The sequence below is a fragment of the Meriones unguiculatus genome, chromosome X, assembly GCF_030254825.1.
Source record: "Meriones unguiculatus strain TT.TT164.6M chromosome X, Bangor_MerUng_6.1, whole genome shotgun sequence".
Taxonomy (NCBI): domain Eukaryota; kingdom Metazoa; phylum Chordata; class Mammalia; order Rodentia; family Muridae; genus Meriones; species Meriones unguiculatus.
In genome coordinates, this window is record NC_083369.1 from 132,953,994 (window position 1) to 132,975,069 (window position 21,076).

General features: G+C 39.9%; 1 protein-coding gene and 1 pseudogene across 2 annotated transcripts in view; both read left to right on the plus strand.

The window, feature by feature from the left end:
* Prps2 (phosphoribosyl pyrophosphate synthetase 2) overlaps positions 1-15,270 on the plus strand; it is a 45,682-nt gene extending 30,412 nt beyond the window's left edge. Inside the window, exons 4-8 of one of the 2 annotated variants that reach the window (XM_060374316.1) lie at positions 595-719; positions 8,786-8,959; positions 10,297-10,456; positions 12,589-12,701; positions 15,138-15,270. In XM_060374316.1, coding sequence (XP_060230299.1) covers positions 595-719; positions 8,786-8,959; positions 10,297-10,456; positions 12,589-12,681 — 552 coding nt within the window. In that variant the 3' untranslated portion in view covers positions 12,682-12,701; positions 15,138-15,270. Of the gene's footprint in view, positions 1-594; positions 720-8,785; positions 8,960-10,296; positions 10,457-12,588; positions 13,632-15,137 lie in introns of those variants that run through there. The other variant, XM_021626593.2, reaches the window with a different exon arrangement.
* On the plus strand, positions 7-127 carry LOC132650203 (small nucleolar RNA SNORA70; annotated as a pseudogene).
* Positions 15,271-21,076: the final 5,806 nt, after the last annotated feature.

Genomic DNA, 21,076 nt, shown 5'->3' on the forward strand with positions numbered 1-21,076 from the left:
AAAAATCTGCATCCAATTAAACTGCCTAAGTTCCTTTTCTTCTGGAGCCTGGTGTGCAGTGGCAGCAAACAGCATCCTACTTGGGAGCTGCTTGTATGTGTTTCTCTAAGGGAACTTAGAGATAGAATTTCTGGTGGATAGTGATGTCTCTTATCTCATGCTTTCTTTAGTATAAGCTTTAGACAAGTGTATCACCTTTGAGAAGTCCCAGGGCACAGTGGCCAGGGTCCACATTGGCTAGGCCATCATATTTATGTATATCAACCTCAAAAATACAGAACATACGGTTGAGACCATATACAAGGTCCAAATTCAAGTTTCCTAGCTGACAGAAATCCACATCTCAAAGAAGTGAGACTTCACCAAGTTTCATGCAGGTGAATTTGAAGATGTATTAGCTGAGAAGCAGCTTTTTCTCAGTGAATGTGGAGCAAATACATCTCCACTCATGGTCACTCAAGCATGTAATGGGCCTTGCACTCCTGATGGTTTCCACTGTGCTGAACCTCTGACTCCACCAACCATGTACTCTAATAAATCTCACATTCAATCAGAAAACAAACCTGCAAAGTGACATTGATTTTTTTCCCTTAGGGATTCTTTGATATTCCTGTGGATAATTTATATGCCGAGCCCGCAGTTCTTCAGTGGATTCAGGAGAACATCCCTGAATGGAGAACCTGTATCATCGTTTCCCCAGATGCTGGAGGAGCCAAAAGGTACCATTCAAGTGATATACCATGCAGGCTTCTCTCTTTCCCTATTGCTTCCCTGATTTCAGTATTTCTCTGTGTCTTCAGTGAGAAAGCATGTTTTGTGCACAGCAGGAGATAGTTCAATGGTAAAAGCTATTGCCCAACAAACATGAGGGCTGGAGTTTGGTCTGCAGAACTCATATAAATGCTGGATGTACTTAAGGGTCTGGTCTCCCTGTAGTTTTAGTCTTGGAAGGCAGAGGTGGAGCACTGCCTCAATAAATAAGGTAAAAGCAATCGAAGAACATTCCTGACATTAACCTGGGGCCTCTACATATGTGCGCACACACATACACACCACACAAAAGTACATGAAAAACTTTAGAAAACTTGCTTTGTGTGTGTGTGTGTTTGTATGTGTGTGTGTGTGTGTTTTGCTGGGGATAGTACTCAGTTTTGCATAGATGCTAAACAAGTGCTGTGTCACTGAGCTATATCCCTGCCCCAGCAAGCTTGCTTTTAGTTATATAACACATCATTTTTCATGGCACAAGCCGATCACCCTCTCAGCATTTCGCATTATTCATAAAAATAAAACACATATGTGCACTCTATATAATAAGGGTTTTTGTTAACAAAATTGGCTGAGTTAGTCCTTCTCACTACAAACACTTAACTAGAGTAGACAGAATAGAACTTAGTTTTTCAAAGGAAAAGAATATATGGAGCAGGACTACATGGAACATCAAGAAAGTGAGATAGTTAAAGCCTTCCTGTATACAGATGAGGCAGAACTGGACTATGGTGGTCTAGGGGAGAGAACTAAGATGGGGTAAGGGCTGTCAGCTTAGCTTCTCTCACCTATGCAGGGTCTTCCATAAAGCAAGGAATGAAAGACCATCCCCTAGCTAATAAGCAGGGCCTTTGAATGAAGGAGAAAGCAGTCAACCATGAGAAATCATGTTACAAGCCTGTGCCACAGGCACATGATGATGGTCTCCCTGGGGTACTGGACTCCCTGGACTATGCATATTAAGGCAAAAAATTAGTCCCAGGCTGCAGTATCCCTATGAAGAAAGACTTTAGACTTTGAGTTGGTAGGGAAGCATTCACTGAAGAGTGTGACCTGCCATTCTGATCATCCAAAGCCAGACGTCCCTGACAGCCTAATGTGCCCAGACTCTGTGTGTAATGTCATCAGGATACAGCTATCCAGTACTTAGGTGTGATAGAATGATTGTCAAATGAACAAATTTATAGGCAAACTGACTGTGCTGACATAGTGACAGCCTAAGGAAGTGGTCTATGAGTGGCAAAGTCAACCAAGGAGCTCAAGGAGTTTACAGACCAGTAGGGCACTTGGTGTTGAGAGTGCAACAAGAATAAGGAGGTGCTTGCAGATCTGACAGACTGGTTACTGCAAACTGAGCCTTAAGACCCTAAACCTTGTAGAACTTTCCAGCTGCCACCTGAGAAGAAAAAACTTGGTGAAGCAGAATTTTCTTGCCAAGGTTGGAGCCACCATAAGAAAGGAAAAGTTAAAAGAGACCTCTACCCACCAGCTAAAGTAAAGAGGCTTATGAATGTGAGTCAATCATTTGAGTCTGGGGTCGAAAGTGACCATCAAGCTTCAGAACGACCCAAATGTGCAGTGATCTTGGGTGTGGCTTGGTGGTAGAACATTGCTCGGCATCCATACAAGTCCTGGATTCCATCCCCAGCACTACACAGATGCATGTGAGTGTATACATGTGTGCGTGTGTGTACTCCCACTCATTCACGTGCAACTTCTCCCCATTTTTTGATATCTTCATCCACCTGCAGCCTAGCTGCAGAGCCAGAATGACACTTACAAGTTTAGACCCATAAAGTAGTCCCAATGCTCAATGCACTGTAGACCCTCCTTCTCAGAAGAGCACATTCATTGTGATCTTAGTTGCTGTCCAACAGCGACTGGTTCCCAGCACAGAAGAGGAAGAGAAAAGAGGGCAAGTAACTGGAGAGGGGCCTCTGACAGTGGCTGGAAGTGCCTGTGCACAGGAAGGAGACTCAGGTAAAAGATAGTGGCAGTTAGGTTCCCAAACCCCCAACTAGGTATGGATGGGCTTGGGAGTAACACTGTATTAATGTATCCCAAAGCATGATGAGCACAGTTGTGACCTTGGGCAGCACATCGAGGTTGGTTACTGTATGTCTTTTTAACAATGTGTGGGACCTTTCAGAGTCTTTTCTCCTGGAAATGCTTGCAGTTGGTACAAAAGCTTTCTGAAGTCATGAGGTAGAACAAACATTCACATCTATCAAATTTCTCCTAGGCCAAGGAGGGGGACCAGGGGTATTACATGATTGGATTATAGTAACAGCTGTTGGTTGTAATTCATATGCCTACAGTTTACCCATGCAAAGTATAAAGCTCAATGCTTTTCAATATAGTCTCAGATTTGTGCAATTGTCACTGCCATCTACCATCAGGATATTCTCTCCATACCCCTTAGCAATTGCCACCCATGTCCACTGAAGCCTTCAGCTACACCAGTCTACTTCTATAGGACTGCACTTAGAGACATTTTTATATCAATTGGTCATAAAGTGAATGACTGTTTTGTCTGGCATGAAGAAAAAAGAAAATAGATCTTTGGCCCAAAGAATAATCGAATACATACAGCTCTTTTGATCATTTCCTGTTTGCTATCCAAATTGTCTCTGTATATAGACAAAAATATCATTCTTGAGTTCAGCAAAATAATTGAAGTAGGGGCAAGTGAGGTGGCCCAGGAGCTAAAGTTACCTGCAACCAAGCCTAGCATTCTGAATTTGATACCTGGGACTCTCATAGGAGGAAAGAACTGATTTCTACAACTTATTATCACACATACATGCACAAGGTAAGAAATTAAATCCAATTGAAAGAATAGTACAGAAAGTTACTCTGCTTCACTGTTGTTCTTTCCAGTGTTAAGATGGTATTCAAAAGTACATCACCTTGTATCATAGACACAGGTTATAATGCACTACTATGATTTGAACATGGAATATTTTCCCAGCCTCCTGTGTATGCGCACTTGGGTTACAAAGAGAAACCTTTCCTCTTTGAGTTATTTGTCAGGTGTTTGATCACACCAGTAAAAATAGCATAGATGCTGCACACTCTTCTCCACTTGGATTTTTAAAAGGTGTATTTGGTATATTTTAGCAGTGATCCCATAGTTACGTAACAGATATTCTTTATCATTCTTCAAGAAAGGAAGCATTTCTTTTGTCTTGTAATTTGAAGGTATGGCCTATTATGGTCAACAAGGCATGTAGGAAGCAAAAGTTCTTTCTCAAGCTGTGGACAGCTGCTTGCCTCACAAGCTGCTTTGCTATAGAATATTCAGTGAAAAACATGTTTTAGCCTTTACCTTGAAGCAGAAATAAGCAGGAGGTTTTGGCAAGTTTCTTTAACTTGTCTGCGAGACCTTGGACCATGTCTGCCATACAGGAATGTGGTCTTTGAAAACAAGTTTGACTGTCCTTGTACCAAGGTGAATTGTTTTGTTTTGTCTTTTAAAAGGGAGCTGTAGATTAAACTTGGTGCTTTCAGTACTGACTGAACGCCCTCCTGACACTATCCTAAGTTTTCTGTCTCTTTCTTTAACCTGTAATTTCTCAATCCCTACTCTTTCCATAGTATCCCTAATTACCTATGGCTGGTTCTGTCAAAGGCGCAACAGCAGGAGCATGAAAGAGCTAGTCACATTTCATTCTTGGTCAGGAAAACATGCAAATGGTGTTAGTATTCCTTCTCCTTTCTAGTCAGTGCAAGAAACCATTCCATGGGATAGTGATGCCTATACTCAGGGTTACCTGGTTGTTTTTATAGCTGTGTAATATAGTCCCTTATGTGGAGATGTATTATCATTCCCATGACTCCTGGCTATTAACTCATAGACATTGTAGTTTGTAGAGTCCAGAAGCAGTAGACTTGCTTTGACATTTTGCATCCTTGTCTAAGTAAGATGCATTCCTAAAAGTAGAACTTCTAATCCAAAGGTATAAGCCAAAAAAAAAAAAAACATTCCCAGTGACATTGGCCAGTGTGGTTGCTAGTGTCTTGGTACCCAGCCTTGCTCATATCAGTTATCAGTTATCAGTTTCATTTGACATGCCAGGCAGGTGACTTATGGTATGTCGTCCTGTAAACTCGGGTTGTTGTGAGTGAAGGCAGTCATCCTTTATAACATGATGGTTTTTCCATGAAAAAAAAAAGTTGTTGTCTTGCCTTGAGACTTCTACCTGTGGATTGTCAAAGGTGGGCTATTACAGCTCTGCCTTTCATGAGAGTCTCAGGTATTTCCCCTGGTTTTTAATGTCCTCCTCTTTTTATATGCTCATTCCATGATGGGCTTTGAAAACCATCTTACTGTTATACTTGCTTCATATTTTGGCTTCTGGGATTATGAAGCACTTGCCTTTCTCTTAATTTTTTTCTTCTCTTGTGATTTTGGATATTTTTAAAGATCTCTTTTTCTTTTTTAATGTTCTGATTTTTCTTGCATTTGACGTTTATTGGGAAATAAAAAGTAAAATGAAAATCTAATTTTCTCTCTCTTCTACCAGCTATCTAGTCATTCTGGAACTATTGAATTATCCATCCTCTCTCTATTGGTTTGAAACAACATCTTTTATTACATATTAATTTCTTCTATCTACTTGACAGCTCCTACTTTTAAAAATTACAGAAGGCGGCTTTGGAGATGCTGAGGGGGTAAGCCCTCTTTCTACTCAAGCATGAACACCTGAGTTCAAATTTCCAAGGCCTGTCTAAAAAAGCCAGGGATGGCCACATACCCCTGTAACCTTAGCACAGTGAAGATTAGCTACAAAATGATCAGTGAGGCTTGCTGATTGACAACCTAGCTCCAGGTTCAGTGAAAAGACCCTGCTTCAAAGTATTAGGTAGCAACTGATAGAGAAATAAATTTAATGCTTATCTCTAGCCTCTGGGCATATATACCTACATACACTTGTATACATATACTACATCACGCACACAAACATACACACACACACACACGCACACATGCACACACGCACACACACACACACAGACAGGGGAGGGGAAGAGGGAGGGAGGCAGGGAGAGAGAGAGAGAACCAGAGTAAGCAAGTGACCAAGTTTAAAATGTTCTTTTTCTTTTAGAAGTACTCAGAACACTTTCATCTAGCTACCCTTGTTCCTGTTCCCTCTGCTGGGAAAGCCAGGATCTTTAGGGATACACATGTAAGAATTTGTATCACCTCCTTTCTCTTTATCCTGTCTGCTATACCTTCTTGTCATCATCATGTGTTGGTATGGGCTGTTCTCTAATTAACAGTCCCACTGGAACACTCTAGCAGGTAGTATTGCTATATATAGTTGATGAAGTAGTTGTTTTCTTTGCTTAATGCAAAGTCATATTTCACTGGAAAAAAAATATCTATCTGGAAAATCTAAGTCTGGTGTTCTAGAGAAAGCTTTGGGGCCAAATCTCTCCAAGTAAAGTTTTGTCTTGCCACAGGAGGTCACTCTTGAGTAGTACATGAAGCTTAATTGAATCGATGAGGAACAGAGATTAAGAAAGAAAGTTCCTGTTTTCTTCTTCTTCTGATGTCCAGTCTCTTTGCCTTTTGGGATGGGGATTGAGCATTTTATCCAGGGTCCTCCCTCTTGATTAGTTTCTTTAGATGTACAGATTTTAATAGGTTTATCCTATATTATATGTCTGTATGAGTGAGTATATACTGTGTGTGTCTTTCTGCAAGCTAGGAACCTGCCACAGAGGGCCTCTGAAAGCCTCTGCCCTGCAGACTATCAAAGCAGATGCTGAGACTTATGGCCAACTGTTGGGCAGAGTGAATGGAATCTTATGAAAGAAGTGGGAAATAGTAAGATCTGGAGAGGACAGGAGCTCCACAAGGAGAACAACAGAACCAGAAAATTTGAACACAGGGGTCTTTCCAGAGTCTCATAATCCAGCCAAGTACCATGCATGGAGATAACCTAGAACCCAGGTACAGATGTAGCCCATTGCAACCACGTGGGTTCCACAGTAATGGAAACAAGACTGCCTCTGACATAATCTGATTGGCTTGCTCTTTGATCACCTCCCCCTGAGGGGGAAGCAACCTTACCAGGCCACAGAGGATGACAATGCAGCCACTCCTGATAGACAAAGATCAGAATGAAGGAGAGGGGTCCTCTCCTATCAGTGGACTTGGAAGGGGGTGGGGAAGAGATGAGGGAGGGAGGGTGGGATTGGGAGGGAATGAGGGGGTTGGATACAGCTGGGATACAGAGTTAATAAAATGTAACTAATAATAATAAAAAGAGAGAAAGAAAGAAAGAAAGAAAGAAAGAAAGAGAGAGAGAGAGAAAGAAAGAACTATCCCTATAGTAGGTATGTTTGCATGCATGTATGTGTGTGTGTGCACATACATATTAAATACAACTATAAAGGGTTGTGAGAGGTAGATAAAAATGGGTCCTTAATATGTAACCTTTTCTGATTATATGCTCTTTGATCATCTACTATTAAAAATTTGAAAGTTAGAAGGAAGAAAAATTTAGCCATTTTGTAACCATAGGGACTGTGCACATGTGTGTTCTTCCATATGGATCATATGGTGTATAGTCTCAACTATGCCTGGTGTCACAAGCATGGCCCAATCCTTTTCATTATCTTGAGTATGGTTCCTTGCTGTATGCCTAAGCTGTGTTTTTCAAAAACAAGTTGTGTGTGTGTGTGTGCATATTTGTGCGCTAGGGATGGAACTCAGGGACTCATACTTGCTAATGAACATCCTGTGACAGGGTTTCTCAGTGAGGGCCTTCCTGGAGTTCACTAAATACGCTAGCACAACTCCCCAGCAAGACCCAGGGATGTGGCTATTTCTGTCTCCTCAGTGCTAGAATTACAAGCATGTGCCATCATTCCTGTTTTTTTTTTTTTTTTAATTTTTTTAAAGCTCAAGAACAACACACTTTATTTGAACATGGAAGTTGTAGTCTCTGTGACAGAGGAATGAGGGCTCAGGGGCAAGGACACAGTTCACAACAACAACTTATCACTGGAAATGCTGTTTTCTCGGGGCAGAATTTTGTTATAACTTTTAAAAATTGCATTAAAAATGTTTACAACAACAGAGACAAAGATGCATAGTTTAGAAAACATAAATTATATGTCCCCAGCAGGACTGTATAAACATATACTGTGGAGAGTCACTCTGCAGGTCACCAAGGCAGAGTAACTAGGAACCTTAAAGTGCAGAGTTAAGTATCTTGGCTTTATTTTGCAAATTTTATGGACAGTTGTGTTTGAAAAAAAATAGTAGTTTTGCTTTGGTTAAATAGGGGAGGGAGGGTGGGATCGGGATGGGAGGAGGGAGAGGCTTATGGGGGGATACAAAATGAATAAAGTGTAATTAATAAAAAATTTTTAAAAAGTTACAAAAAAAAGAGAAATGAACCAGCGGGGGAAGGAGAGATGGCTCAGAAAAAAAAATAAAAATAATATATATATATATATATATATATATATATATATATATATATATATGGTGTGGATGTCAAAATTCATTGTATACCAGATTCTTCATTTTGTTTACAGTGTTTCTTAGACCTAGGACCATAACCAGGTCTGCCTCTCAGAAGATGCTGTTGCTCACTGGGTGCACCTGGCAACAGGGAAAGGCTGCTTTGGGTTTTTATTTTTTTGTTTTGAATAAAGAAACAGTTGGCTTTTCCTAGAAGAAGGTCTTAAAAGAATGGCAGAATCTATAGCTTTCTCTCTGTCTGGGATTCAAACAGATGTTATGGTCTTCTTTCAAGGAAACTAAAGTAAAATTGTCACTAGTAAATTTGTAAAGTTGAGTCTCATTCCTTAACGTTGGGTTTGAGGTGTGTCAAAAGTGGACTGCTCCTGGCCTTTTAAACATGAGTTCTAGAGATTGAACTCAGGTCCTACTCTTACAGGGGAAACATTTTACAATCAGGCTATTTCCCCAGCCTAGTGCCCAATAATAAATTCTTAGATTGACTCTGTTAATATGTTCCTTTGCTTCTTTCCACAGGGTTACATCAATTGCAGACAGACTGAATGTGGACTTTGCTTTGATTCACAAGGAGAGAAAGAAAGCAAATGAAGTGGACCGGATGGTTCTGGTGGGTGACGTGAAGGATCGTGTGGCCATCCTGGTGGACGACATGGCTGACACGTGTGGTACCATCTGCCATGCTGCAGATAAGTACGTGGGGTGGTCCAGGGAACATGACAAGAAAACACCTCCTTAGGAAATAAGGAGATGTTTATAAACAACCTTTTAAAATATTATTTTAAATATTTAGGTATATTTAGGTAAATAGGTATAAAAACAACCCTTTAAAATATTATTTTATTTATTTAGTTGTTTGTGTGTGCTTGCATGTGTGTGTATGTGTGCATACATTTTGGGAATGCATGCATGCTATGGTACAGTAGTGGACAGCTATGGTACAAGTCAGAGGATAACTTCTGTGAGTCAATTCTCCCATTTCACTATAAATCACAGAGATCAAACTCAGCTTGTCAGGCTTGGTGGCAAGTACACTTACACACTGAACATCCACTGTTTGAAATTTAGCCTATTTGTCTTAATTATTGTTGGTGACTTGACAGTAGGCCAAAGGAGAATTTAGGTTTATTTTTTTTTCCTAGTCCCATTTCCCTGATAGAAAACACAAACACCACCCACAACAAAAAGCCACGGGCTTTTTCATTTTCCAGGTTGGACTTTCAGGTCATTTAAAAAGGGTCAGAAAATGTGCTTCTCTAGAAATCAGGCCCAGAAAGACAGGGTGTTTGGTTTGTTTGTGTGTTTCTTTGTTTTCACTTGTTTGCACCCTTGCTTCCTTCAACCCAGCATTTCTGCTAGCCTCATAGCTCATGTGTCTTTCTAGAGGCTATAGGACAATATTTGTCAGGATAAGAACCTCCCTGACTTCCTTGCCACACATGGCTGTGGAATACAGTTTGAGATGCTCTCACTGTCTCAACTGGTAATATTCTGACTTGATTGTATATTATATGTTTTAGTACTATTGGTTCTCAACATGGGATAGATTGTTCCCTGGACAATATTTGACAATGTCGAAAGATATTGTTGGTTGTCACGATTAAGGGCATGGGAGTGTTGCTAGTATGTGGACCAAGGATGCTACTGAATTTTCCTACAATGGACAAGATAACCCCTATGAGAAATAATTATATAGATATAAATGACAAGGTCGATAATCCTTGATTTAATGGAACAAAAAGAATTTTGCAAACACATACATTTAAAAGATCCTAGTTTGGGATAATAAATTCAAATGGATTTTGTCCCATCCTTTTTTTTATAGGACACACTTTTCACTTGTCATATTGAGACAAGGTAGAGTATTTCAAGAATATTTTAATATTTGTGGCCACTTAATTTTTTTGAGGCAGGGCCTTGCTTAGTAGCTCTGGCTTGTGTTGAACTTAAGTCTTCCTGTCTTGGCCTCCCTAATGCTATAGTTACACATGTGCAATACCACTGGTAACTTTCTGTCTTCTATTTTGCAGGTTACTGTCAGCGGGTGCCACCAAAATTTATGCTATCCTTACCCATGGAATCTTCTCTGGGCCAGCTATTTCCAGAATTAATAATGCTCCCTTTGAAGCTGTTGTTGTCACCAACACAATTCCACAAGATGACAAAATACAACACTGCTCCAAGATTCAGGTACTAGGCACATAGGCAGAACAATGTATCACGGCACCTGCCTCTGACTCTGAAGTAACATCCAGCCTTCTGTTTGCTAAGCAGATGCTAGCAGAGACAGAAGTTTCTTGTTACAGTAGATTATCAGTCATGTTAGTTCCCTGAGAAAGGCCAGAATCAAGAGGTTAACGGGCACTATTCGGAAATAGCAAATGAAAAATGAAGAAAGGAAGGAAGAAAATGGAGGGGAGGAAAGGAAGCTGAAGATGCATTACTGTTGGTTCAGTGCTTGCGTAACATGCATGAGTGCTCCTGACCCAGCACTGAATAAAGTAGTCATGGTGGTGCACACCTACAATCCCTGCATTCGATTTGGATGCAGAAAGATTAAACATTCAAGGTCATCTTAAATTCAAAGCCACCCTAGGAGGGATGAGACATTACCTATGAAAAAAGAACTGTAAAAAGGAACAGGAAAAGATCTATGTATGGTGGTACTTAGAAAGTAGAGGCAGGATTATCATGAGACCTGCCCAAGGTACACATAATTTTGTCTCACAAACAAACAAAAGTAGCATATGGTACACCAATGAGATGTCTCAGTGGATAGACAGAGAAGAACAAAAGAAATAGCAGATGAATAAAATCACAATATAAAAAACATCAAGAGAGTTGGGGAAATAGCTTGTTACAGCACTTGCCTAGCATGGCCAACACTAAAAATCAAAAGTTAAGAATATACTTATGGTCTAGCCCAACAACTCTACCCCTAGTTATATAGTCCCCTGAAAATGGAGCATATGAAGCAGCAGGCTGTCCTAATCATATTCGGAGAGCTAAATTCTTCTTATCCTCCTGGCTATATGCCCACAGATTACCAGAGAATCAATAGTAGTCACTCAACACCACTGCAGCTTCGATTTCAAACTGCTCTTCCATGGACCCCTAGCCACTCACTGAGGGAGCCACCCGGTTCCCTCAGTGAACATGAAGATGGCACACGGTGGTGCTCTTCATGATTTCTGATCATGCTGAGAAAAAAAAAAAAAAAAGAGGTCGTTTGAATACAAGGAAATAGAACAGTGGTCCCTTATGTTTTTATCCATGATCAACAATACTTTAATGACTGCTGCCCAAAGGCCAAGTCTAGCCCAAGTCTATTTTAAATAAGGTTTTTATTGACGCATACTCGGTTTTTGCCCCTATGTTGCCTGTGACTACCTTTGACTGCCTTTGCACCACAATGGAGAACTGAATGTTTGATACAGAAGTAAACCAAAACCATTAACTTTATGATATTTTACAGCAAAAGTATTTTGCTGACCCCAGGGTTAAATAATCATGGTTATGCTTTTATCATGACAGACACTCACTGTTTTTAACTTTCTTGGGGCCAGTGAGCTGACTCAGCAGGCAAGCACTTCTACACAAGCCTGGTGATCTGAGTTTCATCCCTGGAGCCCATTTAAAGGCAGAAAAAGAGAAAATGGACTCCACAAAATCATCTTCTGACCTCCATATGCATGCTTTGGCATATGTGTGCCCACCCACCCACACACACACACACACACACATCTCCCCCCCCACCCCACAAACACATTTAATAATGATGATGGTTGTGGTGGTAAGTAAAAGAATTTTAAAAACACTGGTGAGTATTTAAAATTGAAACAAAGCCAAGTAGAAAGATAGGTTGTATAGGACTTGCTTTATAATATTTTATGAAAAACATTGCCATGTTTTATACATGGCTGCAGGGATTATAGTAAAAACTTAAGTAAAATGAAAGTTGTAACTTAAACAAAAGGTTATGGTTGTTGTATTTTGTAAAAAGAGTAGAGAAAAGCCTCTGCCAGTGAATATAGAAAACCAATTTTTAAACAGTGTCCCAAGAAGGGACCATCTGTGGGTAAACCTGCCCTGAAAATCTTCCCAAGAACTGATAGTAGTCGGCTTGGCTGTTTGTGATGTCTTTGGAGATAAATAAAACCCACAGTTGTTTGTCTTTACTCAAAGAAATGGATGAAGGATGTTTGACGAAAACATAGCATCTGTGACCTAGAAAAGACATTTCTAGGCTTTCTGGATTTTCAGCTTTTAAGGAAATAGAATTCATTCCCGTCTTGTGTGTTTTTCCCCCCCTTATTATTCAGGTGATTGACATTTCAATGATCCTGGCTGAGGCCATTCGAAGAACCCACAATGGAGAATCTGTGTCCTACCTGTTCAGCCACGTCCCACTATAGACCGGATTGGGATACTGAAGGTGGAGCAAGCCTCCTCTAACTTCTCACAGTCTTTCTCTGCCTGCTGTCTTAGCGTTAGGACTCAGCAATTTTAGGATGATCACTGGCAAAAGCATCCTATCTATGTACACTCTGAGATTCCTTGTCTTCCCTTCTAACGCTCAAGACTACTTCTTTCCAGTTTGTAGAGGGTAGGGCCAGAGGAAGGCGGTAGTTATTTGGTCTTTAAGTAAACTGATATTAATTAGAAATATTTTTCCTCATTCTTTCTTAGTACTTTGAGGCAACAACTTTTAAGTCTAAAATTGCACTGTGGAAATCCATCATACATATATTTTGAGGTTGCCAAAGGTGACTGCCGATGAAAACCTCTGTGTAAATACATAATGATAATGCCAGTGGACATTTGGAGAAAATCCTAAATAGCCTTTACTTCAGAGTGAACCTTGGAAAATTTATACTATCACGCATTTTGAATTTTTTGTTTCTTTTTTAAAAATGATAAATGGGTTTATTTTATTATTGTCCTTAATTGGGACTGAATTTTATTGAGCCTAAGATGGTCACTGACATACTGACTTTCTAAATAGATATTAGATATATTGAAAACAATATAAGGTTGTATCATTTTTAATCACTACTTTGAGGATTTGTCATAACTCTTAACTTAAATGAAACTCACAATTTATGATCAGTGATCACTATGATTTGGGTGCCACATTAGGATGTATTCAATGATTTCATGGCCACAGTGAATTACTCTAGGATGCAGCTCATATACTATCATCTTATTCTCAGTCTTCAGCAATAACCTTTACTTTGCATTTTCCCCAATAATTTCTTCTTCTGCACCAAAAGAAAGACTCTTTGAACTCTCACATTTTTAAGCTGATTATTATTTTGTTTCTTTTGCATAAATAAAATGGAGATGTTTTCAGAGTGCTATCAAATGATTTATTCAAATACTGCTTAATTAACTTGAATTAAATGTCTTTAGCCCTTTGTAATTAGAAGCACTAAATCTCTAATGACTGGTTATCCTCTGTAAAGCTGTTAAGATGTAGCTGTAGATGATGCCTGCAAAACAATGGACTCAAAAGGAAATAGTTGTTCCATTAAAATAATCTTCAAAAAGGGTTCAAAAAGCATTGTGAAGAAGAATTTCACTGATTGCATTCTTGATAAAAATGATCTTTAACAAGGTGTTCATGCCTGTAGTACCAGATCTCAGAAAACTTAATCAGGAAGATTACCACAAGCTTGAGGCCAGCCTATGCTACATAGTGAGTTCCAGCTCAGCCTGGGGTATAGAGTTGATAGCGTGTGTCATAAAACAAAAACAACCAAAAAACCAGTCCTAAATTCCGCAGGTAGAAACTCCTACCCACCTGAATAGCATGCTTGACCCGCACTCTAGAATATCAGACTTCAGAGCTGCAAAAGTCAAAGCAAAGTTAGAAAGTATCGTTTATGTTGTTATAGAAATGGGCATTTTGACAGTATGTATTTGTAACTTTTCTGGAGAAAGCGGTCCCATCACCTGGGATGTTCAGCTCTGTGGTACAGACTATTTATAAAGTCTTGGCTAGACATGTGTCAAAACTCTGTTTGACACTATACAAATGTTATTTTTGATAAATGTGTGATGTCTATATTTCCTAGGTGTTATGCCTATGCAGAATGAAGACACACTTGTGCACACCTACATGGAGACAGATTGATATATGTGTGCACATGTCTCAAAGTGTTGGCATGACAAAAGCTAGTTGATAATTATTAAATCTAAGATATTTAAAGCTTAATGTGTTACAGTGAATCTTAAAATAATGGTCTTCAGACTTTAACCCCCACCCTAAAAAAAAAAAAAAAATCTACCTGGCTGTCCACTGAAACTGATAGTTTCTGTCTTTACTTGACCTGAGTCAGTATTTTAAAGTACCTCTGAATACATTTATGAACTAATTAGATTGGACTGAGACTTACACAGTAAAAATAAAACACAGATTTTAAGTATTGGCTGATTTCAGTTTGGCCAGAATGATGAAGGCTGCCTCACGAGCAGCTTAAAGCCAGAACTTTCTTGTTCCTTGCTCCTTGTGGTAAAACAAAACAAAACAAAAAAACCATAAGGGGAATCATGAAATCGATCAGCTTTGTCTAATTCTATGAAATGAGGGTAGGTTAGGCATATATCTACCCAAAAGTGGGAACCAGGAAGACGTGAATATACCAAAATTATTTAGCCTCCACCTAAATTTCATTAGTCTACTGATAGATATTCATATGCTATTTTTCCTTTGTTAGATACAATGTTAATTAAATTCGGGAGTATATTCTTTGCAGTGCTTGCTCAGGATTTAGAGACCAGAGAATTTTGAGATCCCGTGACATTTACTAAGACATTTCAATAAAATCATGCTGACTGCCTTGTTTCATAGTTTATATTATCATTTCAGAATAACTCGTTTTTGCTGAAGTGACCTGCTGATGAAGTACCTGAAAATGTTTGCTACTATATGATTAAGATCCAGTTTATGAAATTAAAGGAAAGCCAGAAGTTAATTAAAGTATACTCATCACCGTTTTAAAGCCTTTTCTTTGTGAAGGACTCATTAGCTATCATCTTTCACAAAGGCATCATTGTTGCTCCACCTAACACATCTAAGTTGATAATTTTAGATAGTACCTTTCAAAGTAAAGACCAGGGCTGGTGAGATGGTACCTCGCACCAAGCTTACCTGAGTTCAGTCCCTGAGACCCACATTGTGGAAGGAGAGAGTTGTTCTCTACCACATGTAACTGTGGCATACAAATGCCCACCGCCTCCCCTACACACATACATCCATAAATAGCTACAATGTATTATGCATCAAAGTAATGAAATTAGGTATCCATCTATTGGAGCAGTCCCAATTGAAGTACAGGCTGCATAAAAGTTTTTCATGTGCTTTGTTTTAAAGAAGTCCTGTCTCTTTAGAACATCTTCTTCCAAACCCATTCAGTATGCTTTGAATTTTGCTTGTGTGTGTGTGTGTGTGTGTGTGTGTGTGTGTCTGTGTCTGTACATGTTCATATGTGCAAACATGGGTACTAATGCCAGAAGTTAAATTGAGTATCTTCCTCGATTCTTCTCTGCCTCATTTTTTTTTGAAACAGCATCTCTCACTGAACTTAGAGCTCAATGGTTTGGCAAAAATAGCTGGCCAGTGAGCTCCAGGAATTTTACTGTCTCGAGCACTGGGATTACAGGAGGCTGCTGCCACACTCAGAATTTTATATGGGTCCTGGGAACACAAACTCAGGTCCTCATGCTTTTGTGCAGCAAGCACTTTATAGACTGTGCCATTTCTCTGGACAAGATATATACACAATTATTTTCTTGTAGAGAAACTCAGCTTTAAAGTATGGAAAACACTGAGAGTGACAAGCAAAGGCCTTAAAATCATCATAAAACCAGGCATGGTGGCACATGCCTTTAGTCTCAGCACTCAACAGACAAAGACAGGTAGATCTCTATAAAGTTCAAGACCAGATTGCTCTACATAGTGAGATCCAGGACCACCAAAGCTCCACCATGGTTTGCTCTCCCAAAAAACAAAATCACCATGAAATGAAAAGAATTGTAACCAAGTCTGTCTGAAGAAACAGTGGGAAAGAACATGATAGGATTACTAAAAAAAGGAAGAGTGATGCAAAATAGAGGTGGAAATAACACACCAGTTTTACAATGGCACCTAAAAATGCTGTCACATTTGGGAGATGTTTCATTTCTTATATAAGGACTCTGATCTGCCCATGAGCTACAGGCACCAGGCCAAGTGGGGGAAAGATGAAGGCCAAGGAATTTAGAGCATTGACTCCAATCAGGTTCCACACAGGGCTTAGAGAAGGGACCAGTGCTAGAGTTGGTAATTCACCATATAATTTTCTGAAATGCAACAGCCGTCTTCCAACACAAACTGGTTCATGATGCATTTGAAGGAGAGTAGCCAGTGTAGATGGGGCTCAGGGTAGAGCCATATATTTCATCTAAAGTGGGTGCATACCAACAGACCACTTAGAACTGATCAGTTTGTGAGCCTAGGGAGATGGCTCAGCACATAAGACTGCTTGCTCTGCAAGTATGGAGTCCGAAATTCAAATCCCAGCTCATACATAAAAAGCCAGATGTGGCCATTCACATACCTGTAAACACCAGCACTCTGAGGAATGGATACAGGTAGGTTTGTGGGGCTTGCTTCCTGCCAGCCTAGGTCCATATTCAATGAGAGATACATAAGGGATAAATCAGAGTGACAGCAGGATACTTGAGCTCCCACGGACAAATGATCAGCTTATATACTAACTTCAAATTGTAGAGTTGCCATTTTAAGTATGCCACTCAAATGGGTACAAGACACTCCCGAGTTTTGCAGATGTTCAGCATAAAGGGTGATACAATCTCCTTGCCTACAGATGTAAAAGGAGTACGTACAGGGTCTTTGCATATGCCTGTCTGAGCCAAAGGTAGCACTGAAGCATTAATAAATACCTGCATGTGGGAAACAGCCCCACATGCGGGTGTGCAAAAATAACAGGTAGGGATGAAGGCCTGGTGACCATGGAGGCACTACTCCACTGTGGTCTTGCATAAGCTGGTTGTCCTCTAGCCTGCTGTCACCATCTTATCAGAAATACAGTTGAAAGTGATGCCCAGTTGAGTTCTTTGGCCAAACAATAGACTAGCTGAATTCATTTTACACTTTAAGAGCATGATAAAATGGGAAATGAGAATGCCCCAGAAAGGAAAGCAGTGGGAAGTGGCTTCAACTAGGAATGTGGCAATCTGGAGTCTGGTCCTGACATGCTATAAGCACATTGTGACTCCATGATAAATGTCATTACAAATTGACTTCTCTGAGACTTAAATGTCTCTGTAAAACACATTTACATAAAGGAAGATCATTATCAGTGCCCCAGCAATTTTATCATTCTACATTTACTTGAAATAGTTAGACCCACTGATGACTGTGGTTCCAATGAGGGAATGATAGGGAAGTTGCTTCTCTAGCTTCCTCTATTGAGTGGTCAACTCATTTTGGTTTGCGTGGGACTTTTTCTCAAACTTAAAAGTGAAGAGCTAATATCTCTGGAAACTCTTCAATCCTGAGCAACCTGAGACAATTGGTAGCCATAGTTTCCTGTCTTCTCAGGTGGGAAGTTATAGACTCCCAGCACTATTCAGAGATGAAAGTACATGTAGCTGATACAGATGGAAGGTGGAGGGTATGCTAAAGTTGCCAGGCGTATTGTGTGGAAGAGGCTACGTGTGATGGTGAAGGAACTAGGCTATCAAGTACACAATTTCAAAGAATCTGTGTGTGCATGACTCAAAGCAAAACAGCAATCTGTACTAAACTGTCTCCTATGTTTGCATGGCTCAGTAGTAGGCATTGGCGGTGGTTTGAATGAGAACAGCCCCCATTGGCTTATAGATTTGAATAGTTAGTTCCCAGTTGGTGAAACTGTTTGGGAAGGAAGAAGAGGTGTGGCATTGGGGTTGGGCTTTGAGGTTTGAAAAGCCCCTGCCATTCTCCTCTCTCTCTCTCTCTCTCTCTCTCTCTCTCTCTCTCTCTCTCTCTCTCTCTCTCTCTCTTTCTCTCTCTCTCTCAGCCTTCACGATGGTCATGGACTCACCCTATGGAACTGTAGGCCCCTTATTAAAAGCTTTCTTCTGTAAATTGCCTTGGTCATGATGTCTTTTCAAAGCAATAAAAAAAGCAACTATGACAGCATTCATTAATCATATTTTAATAAATTCAAGGGCAAGAAATGTAACAAATGATCAATATTATAAATAGCTAAGAGGGTGATTTATATCGAAATAAATACTTGTTTTAGAACTTTTTCATTCTTAGCATATTATACTTTCTAATATTATTTAATGTTCTAAAAGGATGAGCTGGGGTACCATTCAGTTGACAGGCGCTTGCCTAGCATGCAGAAAGCACGGGGTTCAAGCTTTATAACTGCACAATCAGGTGTGATGGGACATGGGATATGCTTGTAGTTACACCACGTAGGAGGCTAATAAAAGGAATAAGAAGTTCAAGGCCATTTTGGTTACATAGTACATATAAAATAAGACTGGGTTACATGAAACTCTTTCTCAAAAAAATCTAATAACAAAACATTTATAAACTGTGTAGTATTATTAAAAAAGAGAAAGAAAAGTTTTCTACATATCGAATTCCGGGACATCCAGGGCTACATACAACAACAAAATAATAATAATAATAATAATAAAGAAAACTTTTATGCATATGTATGAGTGCCCACATGTACTTATGTGCATCAATTGCCTGTCTGGTGGCCTTGGAGGTGAGAAGAGTACATCAGATCTCCTGGAACTGAAGTTATGAGCAGTTGTGACCTGCCTGATGTGGATGCTGGAAAGTACACCCAGGTCTTCAGCAAAAGCAGCAAGTGCTTTTAACCATCAACTAGTCTATTTAGTCCCTGTACAGTATTATTTTACTGTGTTTTTTCTTTGTTTCTTTCTTTTTAAATTTTCTGAATGCATTAAATTGCTTTTTTTAAAAAAAATATTTATATTTTTATAAATTACAGTTTATTCACTTTGTATCCTTGCTGTAGCCCCCGCCCTCATTCTCCCCCAATACCTCCCTCTCTACCTCAGCTCCTCCCATGCCCCTTCTCAAGTCCACTGATAGGGGAGGTCCTCCTCCCATTCCCTCTGACCCTAGTCTATTAGGTCTCATTGGGACTGGCTGCATTGTCTCCCTCTGAGGCCTGGTAAGGCTGCTCCCCCATCAGGGGGAGGTGATCAAAGAGCCAGCCACTGAGCTCATGTGAGAGACAGTTCCTGTTCTCCTTACTAGGGAACCCACATGGAAACTGAGCTGCCATGGGCTACATCTGTGCAGGGGTTCTAGGTTATCTCCATACGTGGTCCTTGGTTGGAATACCTGTCTCTGAAAAGGCCCCTGTGCCCAGAATTTTTGGATCTGTTGCTCTACTTGTAGAGCTCCTGTCCCCTCCAAGTCTTCCTATCTCCTCCTTCTTTCATAAGATTCCCTGCACTCTGCCCAAAGTTTGGCTATGAGTCTCAGCATCTCCTTTGATACCTTGCTGGGTAAATTATTTCAGTGGCCCTCTGATGTGGGCTCCTGTCCTGTTGCCTGTTTTCTTCCTCTTCCAATGTCCACACCCTTTGCCTTTCTGCATGAGTATTTATCATTTTACCTAGGGTCCTACTTCTTGCTTAGCTTCTTTAGGTGTTCAGATTTTAGTAGGTTTATCCTATATTATATGTCTAATATTCGCTTGTGAGTATATACCATGTTTATTTTTCTACTTCTGGGATACCTCACTCTGGGTGATCTTTTCTAGTTCCATCCACTTCCCTGCAAATTTCATGATTTCCTTGTTTTTAATTGTTGAGTAGTATTCCATTGTATAAATGTACCACAACTTCTGTATCCATTCCTCGGTTGAGGAACATCTTGGTTGTTTCCAGATTCTGTCTATCACAAATAAAGCTGCTACAAACATGGCACTTCTGTTTTGTTTTGTTTGGTTTTCTGAGAAAAGGTTTCACTATTTAGTCCAGACTAGATGTTAACTAGTGAACTTTCTGTCTCAGCATCCTGAGTACTGAGATTGCTTGTGTGCGCCTGCCATGCTCAACTGAGGCTTCATGGTCATGTATTACAATCCAGCATCCTTCAAAGATTCTAAAACAGCAAACCTTGGTATACGGACTTCTTACCTTTTGGGATTTCTCCAGTAGGTTATTACCTTAGAGGTTCCTAATGGACTATACCTCTCAGTATTCATGTCCTTATGGACAACAAATAAAATACAAGCAAGAATGAGGCAATCAAAAACTTAGTATGTGCTGGTATACCAGAGCTGGGTTATCTTAAGATTTGCTGTTAGGATCTAGCCACCATAGAAAGAAGTTCAAGTTAAACACATAGAAAAAGAAAAGAAAAGCGAATATGCAACCCATCAGCTGGAACTACATATCTGCCCCATCAGGCCCATCTCCTTGCTTCCCAAACCCCTGCACAGAGGCAATACATAGAAACAAGGCCATTTTATTGGCAGCCTTATGGGAGAAGGTCTCCAAAAAGACCACAACTCTGACCAGCTCAAAAGCTTCCCAGCACAGCTGCAGCCAGGCCTTTGGGATTAGGAGCAAACTGGTGCTCTGATAAGACACTAAGATTTGTGTTGGTTTTTACACATTGACAGATAAGCAAAGCATGGCAGTATCTAAATCAAGTAGAAGTATCAAATACAAGGAAAAATCCTTAAACTTATAACTAAGAATTTGTCAAATTGCTAAGGTCCTGGCTTATTCAATAACTTATAGTCCATGAAACTGAGC